At 35.6% G+C, this 10,250-nt stretch overlaps 1 protein-coding gene across 1 annotated transcript; it reads right to left on the minus strand.

Annotated features, from left to right (window-relative positions):
- Positions 1-40: 40 nt before the first annotated feature.
- grapa (GRB2 related adaptor protein a) lies at positions 41-7,580 on the minus strand. Its single transcript, XM_039687141.2, has 5 exons — positions 7,266-7,580; positions 7,075-7,172; positions 5,690-5,809; positions 1,506-1,674; positions 41-750 (listed from the first exon to the last, which is right to left on the minus strand). The coding sequence occupies exons 1-5, from the start codon at positions 7,341-7,343 to the stop codon at positions 574-576; spliced, it is 642 nt and encodes a 213-aa protein (XP_039543075.1). The 5' UTR covers positions 7,344-7,580; the 3' UTR covers positions 41-573.
- Positions 7,581-10,250: the final 2,670 nt, after the last annotated feature.

Below are 10,250 nucleotides of genomic sequence, written 5' to 3' on the forward strand. Positions count from 1 at the left end.
GCAGCACATCAGATTTTGAAATAATGGAAGACGAAAACTACTTGAGCTTAGTAATTTCATATCAGTTTAGTCATTTCCCGGCTTGATCATAGACATTTTGTGCCCAAACTGAAAATTATTGACATGTGCATATTAACTCGTTTAAATTCAGTCATTATAATGCTAACATTTACATCAAAAGACATCGACAACGGTTATAAACAACATACACAGACAAATTGATTGAAGAAATGTTTGAGTTAATATCCAAATTTGTAAGCAAAGTGCAGTGAAGAGATATATTAATACTACAATTCAAAATCTATATTAATACACTACAGTAATGGATATTATTTTTTGTTCAGTGATGCTGGATAATTTGACGGCTTTTATCCTATAAAGCTGAAATGTGTCATCTTAGTGTCAACAGCATGATTACGTTTTGGTAAATGTCCATTTCGGTATGTTTGCATGTTCCACAGTCATTTTCAAACACACTTGGCTTGATGATTCCTGTCGTATTAAACCAGTGAAATATGCTAACAATCGACTACTGCTATGTACACACAGTGTTGTTGTTATTGTCCTTCAGAGTCATTGAGTCAGCTGGACGTACTCAGGGGGGAAAAAGCCCACACGTCCACGGCAACGACCTTTCCAGCGTTGAGAATCTGAGCAGTCCAGCAGCTCTATGACATCACCCCGCAGGAAGTGCAGCTGGGAGTTGTGCTCTGGATTGAAGTCAAACAGGGCATGTGCGTGATGGGGCCACTGATGGGAAACAATAACAGACAAAGGTCATTATTGCTGTGCCTACCTTCACATTTTCCACATTTAGGTCCTTTTTTACTGTTATACTATTATGATGACACCTGATATATATTTCATAGTTTCATAACGGATTAGTGTGTTTTTCCTGGTGTGGATTACATGTCATTTGGATAAATGGCAATCGGATATGAATTATTATTATAAATGTAATGGAAACTCTTTAAAATAAGGTTCATTATTAACATTAATAATTAGCATGAACTGAACTGCAATTATACAGCATTTGTTAATCTTTGCTAATGTTAATTTCAATATTTACTATACATTATTAAAATCTTGTTAACATTAGTTAATGCACTGTGAACTAACATGAACAAACAATGATTGACTGTATTTTTATTAACTAATTTTAACAAAGATTAACAAATACAATAACAAATGTATTAGTTTGTTAATACATTAACTAATGTTAACTAATGAAACTTATTGTAAAGTGTTACCAATTTAATTTACAATGCAGCCTTGAAAGTGTAAACATGCTTCACTTTAAGTAATCACTTCTGTGCTCACAAATCTGAATACTATGTTTTTACAAATTTGCTGTCTTTTCCCATTAAACCAACATTGTCTTGCTCAAAAAACAAAAAAACAAACCCGGCTTTCATTTTAGAAGTATGACATTTTAATTTCTGTTGGCAAAATGTTGGTACCCAGTACAAAATATTTTCATAAGAATAATATAAGTGTTGTATTACCTTTAGTGCATCTTCTGTATCCCTCAGAAACACAGTCCTTTCCCTTGCAATGCTGTTGGTCTTGTAGAATTCCACAAGTTGATTTAAGGAAGGGAAAATCTCCTCCCAAATAAAGTAATAGCCATCTCTATCCTTTAACACCTTGAAATGCTGTACGTGATCCCCATAGCTGGTAAGAAGAGACCAAGATTCAAAATAAACACATAGCAATACAGAATAAACCCTCATTTCATGCAGTGCAGTGACACTTCTGTGCCACTAGTGGCCACAAATGGAATTGCATTAATGACTGTTTCCAAACAGGTTTTCCAAACCATTGTTGTTTTAGCCTGTTTATATCATAGTATTTAATACTATTTTGATTCAGCTTTTATTTTATTGTTAGCTTTTAGTAATTCCATTTTGAGCAATGCTGAAATTACCGGTACAATAAAATTCATACTTTTTTGAACGAATCAAACTAAATATAGGCTATAACCATTTGGCAATGCTTCAAACAAAACTCTCACTTTTAAACCAAAACATTTCACAGGAAGAATTTGCTGCTTTTTTTTTTTTTTTAAAGGGTCATGATACAGATTCAAAACTGTAAGGACCGTACAATGGGCTGTGTTGTCTTTTGTCACATCGCATTGCACCGCTCGCGTCTGGTGTAGACACGATGTTAAACATCCGCCCTTATTTTTTTTTTTTAATTTTAGAATCTGTACAGCTGTACTTGGTGCAGGCCAAACATTTCACAACAATTAGTCAGCATGTCTTAAAAAAAGTTTAGATGTGTCTTTGGTTGTGCTATGTTTGAAAGCTCCTTGATGACTGCAAATATACTTTTCAAAGCTGTGAGAACATATAAATAATTCAGCATTTGAAACAGCAAACTTTCTTCTTTCAACTGTATGACAAAGGCATGTATAAAGACTAATTGAGCATCATGAATATTAATAAGAAATCTTGACATTTCAAAGTAAAGTAGATCAAAGGTAAAAGCATGAGTCATCTCATCTCATTTTTGTGAGCTCACAATGATACACATCTCTCTGCTTTCTGGAGCTATCAAACTCATTTGTCACTTAGTTTACCTGCAAACACACAAAAACAGTGAAAACCGTAATGTTGGGAGAGCTTGTTTTTAAATCTTGTGACTGTAAAAGCTTGTGACTGTCAATGTGTAATATTGTACTTCCTGCAAAAGCTTCCTGAACGTCAGTGCTATCGAAGGGCTGATTAAACTAGTCGCAAGCACACTCTTGAATTGAGTCACAAGTCTAAATTAGGTTGTTTTAACAGAAATAAAGTCTGATAACAAGTGCAGATCATTTCCAATGTAATGCTTTATACTCAAAATAAAAGCATATAAGAAGCTGCGTTTAGTTTTCTTGTGAGTCATGCCACTAATGGCCTGCAGGATATGAGGTTGAGGGCAGAAACAGTACTTAAATATAGATGGACATGAGTTGGTGATTCATCAGCAGATCCTGTCAAATCTCTCAGCCATCAGTGTCATTAACAATGACCTACATTCAGTGCTTAAATCTTCAGTGCTGTTGTGGTTTGTAGCAAGGCAAGGTAGTCTAGATCTCGCATGTGTTGAGGTAACGGCAAATGGCTGTGGTGTGTTGCATGGTCTTCAGTTTACTGCTGTTTTATTTGAATATCTCTGTGATTGAAAGTTTAATGATTTTATCTGGGAACAGCCCAGTTGCATTTTTAGCTCCCCAAATGCAGGATTACCTGCTTGCTGGCATTCTCTCCTTTCACTGAAGATGATTGACAGGCTGAACTACTCTGTGTTTTGACTCTTATTAAGCAACATAATTAAACCACTCTGTCAGAAAAACATTAACATTTGGTTGCTAGGATGTTCTGATAATTACTAAGGGTAATTACTAATTACTAATAATTACTGCTAGGGTGTTACTGCATGCAAGTCTTCTGACTGCGGAGGTGTTATAGGTATTTTTAGCATGTTGATAAGAGGTAGGTTGCAATTTTATTGCATTAGTTTTTATTGTCAGCCAGGCATGAAAATAGCACACATCTCAACAAGACCCATGTTTTATGCCTGTATTACAAAAAGTGAGGTGCACTTAGGAGGAAGAGTTTAAAGGAGTAGTTCACTTTATAAAAACGTTTGCTGATAATTTACTCCCCCCCCCCCCATGTCATCCAAGATGTCCATGTCTTTCTTTCTTCAGTCGAAAAGAAATTAAGGTTTTGATGAAAACCATATATAACCATTTTCTCCATATAATGCACTTCAATGGGAACCAAACGGTTCAAGGTCCAAATGACAGTTTTATTGCAGCTTCAAAGCGCTTTAAACGACACCAGACGATGAATAAGTGTCTAATCTAGCGAAACGATCGGTCATTTCAAAAATAAATGACTTGTTCATTTTGATGAACGAGTTCGATTTGTGCTTATAAAACTTAAAGTTTTTATTTATTTTTTAAACGAGCGATCGTTTTGCTAGATAAGACCCGTATTCATTGTCTGGAATCGTTTAAAGCCCTTTGAACAGTTTGCAGTTTGCACTGAAACTCTCATTTGGACCTTGAACCGTTTGGTACCCATTGAAGTCCATTATATGGAGAAAATCCTGGAATTTTTTCATCAAAAACCTTAATTTCTTTTTGACTGAAGAAAGAAAGACGTGGACATCTCGGATGACATGGGGAGGAGTAAATTATCTGCAAACTTTGTTTTTTAAAGTGAACTACACCTTTAATTTGGTATCAGGGGGTTGGTTTCAGGATGTTTGCTTTAGCAATGTGATCAAATATATATTGATTGCAATGATCCATTCAAGCCATCCAAGCTTATGGCCTGTTTTGTGGTTGAGTTAGTCTGTGTCCCATTTAAAGACAGACAGATGGTTCACTCAATACTAGAAATTTCACTGCTGGGTTTTCATAATTTCATCTTCATTTGGCCAAGTGGAGTGAGTAGGCCTGTGGCACAGGGCCAGAATAGATACAGCACCTTCTAATTAGTACCAGGCCTTGGTGTTAACAGACCTGACTGATCCCCTGCAAACAGCAGAGGATGCCACCTTGTCTGAGAAAAGAAATGGCATCATTACTGCTGTCTCTTGATCCTTCAGAAATGATTCTAATATGATGATTTGCTGCTCAAGAAACATTTCTTATTATTTTCAAAATCACTGGATATCTTCTTTAAAATGCTGCCATGGTCTCAGAGAAAAATGAAATATGCAGGAAGATGAGTGATATGAAAAATAAAATAATGTTTCTTGCAGTCTTGTCAAATTAACCTGCTTCAAAGATGACATTGGACAATAATGCCCAATTTTTTAAAATCAAAGGCATTCCATGCATCGCATTGCTTATTTTGCACTATGACCTTGATTTGTCATTTAAAGGAATAGTTCACTTTAAAATAAAAATTCTGTCATCATTTACTCAACCTCAAGTTGTTTAAAACCTGTATTATGACTTTTAAGTCAATGGGGTCCATCAACTGTCTGGTCACCGACATTCTTTATCTTCCTTTGTGTTCAGCTGAAGAAAGTAATTCATACAGGTTTGAAACAACTTGAGGGTGAGTAAATTATGACAGAATTTATATTTATTCCCTTTACAGCGTTTACTTAGACAATCTGATTAGTAATCTGAATTGGCAGAGAGGGCTTTCTCAAGGAATGCATCATGGATAGATCATTTGTAGCGAGTCACATTAGCCCTGGACCTGCAGACCAGCTGCCAAGTCCCCTTCTTAGGGTGTGTTTAATTTCACAATAAGCCTAGCCGGTGCCTCCACACCTGAGGCCAGCCCTGCTCCAGACTCATTCCCAGGATCCCAGACTGCCTCTGCCATCCAAACCCAACTCAGCCATCAAGAAGTGGATGGTAACAAGTCGAGCAGAATAATAATGTGATCCCAGCGCGTTTGATGAATTTTAAATGAAATCTCTGCTCCGACATAAATAGCTTTCTGATGCTTTCATTTTCAGACAACTTCATGATACATTTTCTTAAGCAGAAGGGGATATTGGCATCCTTATCATGCAAAGTAGGTCAGATGAGTTTTGATGGCCCCTACAATCTATCTTCTTATTCAAATTCTAGTTATACTTTTACGAGCGGTGCAGCAAACAACAAATTGCGACCCCCAGGAACAGCTTATAGAGCAGACTTGGTTATGCAGGTTGGGATGCGTCTTACCTCACTGACATAGAGAATTCTCCAGGTGCACTCTCACTTTCTCTTACTAAGAAGCTTCCCTGTTTCTCATGGCGCAGTCGATTCTCGGCTACATTTCTCGAGATACGGCCAGCAAACCATCTGTGGGCGAGATAGAGGGGAACAACAGCACTATTAGTGATGCAGTCAACAGCTATAGACAGGCCACATGTGTCTGGCTGTTTACTGTCACATGATCCTAAAGAAAGCATTCTAATATGCTGCTTTGGTGCTCAGTTATTAGTAATGGTTATTATTATCAGTGTTGAAAAGTTTTTGTTGCTTGATATGTGTTTGTGGGAAACACATGTCCTAATAGGAGATTTAGGATGGAGATTTACGGTGTATACGGTATAAACTGACACTGTAGAGCTATAAATTAAGAATTTGATTTTAATCGAGTTTAATCTCATTGTTGTAAAAAATGATTGTGATTTTAACGGCAAAAGACTCTGTAAAATTCTACAGTGAAAAAAAACGTTAATTGGTTAACAGAAAGTTTCTTTATATGGTAAATAACTGTGATAGATCTGATGGTACATTTAATGTAATTTTACTGTAAAATACCGTTAAATTGACAGTTTTTGAAAGTGAAAAAGAACAACTTGTGTAATTTAAGGTGAAACATCGTAATTTGACATTCCCACATTCCCTGCACTGTAAAAAAATAATCATAATTTTAATAGTAAAAGATGCTGTGCAAAACTGTTAATCAGTTAACAGAAAGTTTCCGTACTATAAATAACTTTGATAGATCTCATGGTACATTTAATGTAATTTTACTGTAAAATACCGTTAAATTTACAGTTTTTGAAAGTGAAAAAGAACAACTCATTGTATACTTTACAGTGAGAAACCGTAAATTGACATTCCCACAATTTCCTCAATTTTTGTTGAAATAACTATGGTTCCTCATAATTTTTTTTTTTTTTTGTACATTAGGGTTTTATGATACATTTAATGTTGTTAAATATTGCATTTTTTTATTTCATGTGTGTTACCATGATGGTTTTTAATGTTTGTGCGAATCACTGTGCAGCTTATATCAGATAATGAAATACGGTTTATTACTGTAAATTGTAAGTTAAGTCTAATACGTTGCAACCATACCAATACGTTGCAAACCAATAACGTTGCAACCATATCTTTAACGGCAAAGTTCTGGCAACCCAAGCTGCTGTTTTTTACTGTAAAAATTAAGGCTTATTTTTTAAAGTGTAGGTAAATCAAATAAGATTAAAGACATCACACATATGCTTTTATTCCCAGGACCATTCTAGCTTAGTGAATAATAAGAAGTGAATACCAATAGCAACACAGATCCAGACAATATTTTCCAAGATTTACCGACTTAAAATTGTACTTACGTGTGTGGCCTGATGCTAATATAGTTTTTAGGTACGTAGCCCTTCCTGTTAACCAACTCTGCTGTGTACCAGTTAGGATCATCTTCCTTATTAGTGATCTAGTGGAAGAACAGCCAGTAAGTTTTGACCAGATCAAATCATTTGTAGCAAACAAAAGCTCTGTGTATAATCCAACTCAAAACGGTTCATACCTTGAGGACATCTCCCTTCTGAAAGCTAAGCTCATCACTTTCCGTAGCACAAAAGTTGTAAATAGCTATTGCTTCCATCCTGAGTCCCCTGAGCTGGAGGTGAACCCAAAAAGATCAATATAAGTAGACGTCCCACCGCAGCCACAAGATACTGACCGGAGGAAAGGATTGAGCCAGAGAGCATCCACACTGAAACAGACTGTCCAGAGACACGATTACTGTCAAACACTGCACCCTGATAAATGAACCGAGAGAACATGAGAAAGTGTGTGGGACTAAAAGAGAGCAAGACAGAAAAAAGCTTGTGGGAGGGAGGCAGGGGTGGCAGTTCCTGTCTCAGTGTGCTCTAATAGAAGGAAATACAGCTATGTGAGAAACAGGAAAGTTAAAAAAAATGATGGGAGGACGACAAAAAGAATGGCCTCTCGAAAACTTCCCCTCATCAGAGAGCCGGACCTGCGTATTACATGTAAAGAAAAACATATCATAGACTGCTGTTTTATGAGCAGAATAGTTTGTAAATGTATCTGGTTAATCTGTGTTAGGCTTGCATATTACTACTCCCATGTCTGGAAATAGCTGGAGATGAATTATACCAGACGAGGAGCTCATCTGACAAGAGTATATGATTCAAAGAACGTGTGTTTTGAGATGAGCAAACATCCCCATAGAGCTGCATGACTGACAGTATACCTCTCATGTTCCTCTATTGGTGGTGCTGTTTAATCCTGAAATGCACATACAGTAGATGTCCCATTTTGGCTATATTTCTCACATAAAGTTGTCTTTTCTTTTGATCTCATCAGTTATTTTTGCATATTTATGTTTTTTTTTTTACTTATAGCTTCCATATCTGTTATCAGCATGTAGACATCTACTTTAATATCACATTGATATCCATATTTAGAAAGAATATAAGCAAGCTGTAATTTATAAGATGCACAATGAACAATGTACTAACATTAACATAAATGTTAGATGAATAACAATTAATTAATGGAACTAATTTCCATATTTCTAACCCTATACTACGAACGTGGTAATTAATAGTACTAAAATACATAATTACACAGTAACAAATAAAGTGTAACATTATCGCTCATTGCAGTTAATGTTATTAAATCATTAAGTAACATCAACTAATGGGACCTTCTTGTAAAGTGTAACCAGTGAGGCATAGATCACTCGCATTTTTTCTCACACACATCTAAAGTGTCATTCAAATTAATTTTTTATTGACTTATCCAATTATTAAGATGGCACACACTAGATAACCAAATTTAAGTCTATCATTGGCTATGCAGTCAATATTGCTGTTTAGGCTGATGTTATGAACACCCTGCTGGGCAAGAGTTTAGCCTTTAAGAAAGAAGGTCGCTTCATAAGTTATCACTTAAACACAATATATCTCTTGTATGTGTACGGATATCTGCACCTAAACTACAAATTAGGAAATCAACTCAACAACATTTTCTGTGACTTAACTTTTACATCATACTGGAAACATTTTGCACCACAAAAGACAGTGTGTGAATGTCAGCTGCACTCAGATGTAAGTGCTTGTGAGAAACTGCTTGGTTGGTGTGAAGGTGGATAGCAGTTTAAGATGCTTATGTGTGAGAAAGTTAATTGCCGGAAACCTCCATACCTATTTATACACTCTAAAATTGCTGGTTTGTTTGTTGACCCAAACATGGGTTGAACAATATGTATATGAAAGCCATATACTATTTAAAATGTAATTATATTAAAACAATTCCAGAGAAACTTACTCATCAATATAAACAATCATATGAGGGAGAGAAAACAGGGCTTCCTGAGCATGAAACAAGGAAACCACAAACACCCTCATCTCTGTGACAGAGGGTGAAAGAGACCACCATTGCACCATTTTACAGTTGATTGCTCATTTGACTCAGGTGTATAATTAATTACTGAAAATTTTAAATGATCCTCATTTAAAAGAAGTCATGCACTGTATTCCTTGTTGTCATCAATAGACTGGAGTGAAACATTCTTCTAAACAAAAGAACATGTAAAAAATGGGATAGCTCACTCCAAAATGAAAATTGTGTTACATGCTGTTACAACCCTGCATGACTTGTGAAGATTGTCACACAAATGAAGATTGTTGTGTCTGCCCAAGCAGTATTGTCAATTATAACCAAAAACTTTGTTGCCATGTGAAGAAAGCTATGCAGAATGGGAATTTTTTTTACATTGCTACATGGAAACTACTGTTTTTTTTTTCTCGGTATGATGTCACATGCAGTGTGTGTGCAAAAATAAATGCAGGCATGAAAAGAGCCACAAGGCTCAACCACACAACTCTGATATGGTCGTGGAGGAGGGTCTGTTCACATTTAGATTCACTAAACATTTACCATATTCTATAATTAATGAGATTATAATACTGAGATTTAATATCTGGAGGTAAAACTGTGCCAATAATATATAGGCACAGACTTGTCTTACTTTTTTGTATTAAACATAAGTCTGTTTTTGTGCACGAGGAGGAAAATCTTTACCATACTGCCACTTACTGGTCAACTCATGTCAATACTATCAAAGTATAAAGTCACTATACAATAGTAACTTCAGTAGGCCTAGTAGTAAGACTAGTATGTTGGTAGACATTACTGTCAGAAAATAAAATACAAAATAAAATACAGAGGAAAAATTTATTTGTTATGGCTTTATATTATTAACCATTAGCCTACCATTCAGGTGGAAAATATTGTAGCCTAGATTTTGTACAAAAAAAGGGGAATGGTATTAATATTAGGCTATACAAATAATGTTATTCATTTATACTTTGTAAATCTTCTTCTGAGACACAGTTACTTTAAACATAATGAGAATATTAAATGTATTTCATTGAAAAAGTCCATCACGCTCACAGTCGGATTTATCTAATATCAGCCCACTTGGGGGCCACATTCCACCGATTTTATCAGTTTCGGGAATAAGTCTCACGATGACGAA

This window comes from Pimephales promelas, chromosome 3, assembly GCF_988280905.1.
Source record: "Pimephales promelas chromosome 3, fPimPro1.hap1.1, whole genome shotgun sequence".
Lineage (NCBI taxonomy): Eukaryota > Metazoa > Chordata > Actinopteri > Cypriniformes > Leuciscidae > Pimephales > Pimephales promelas.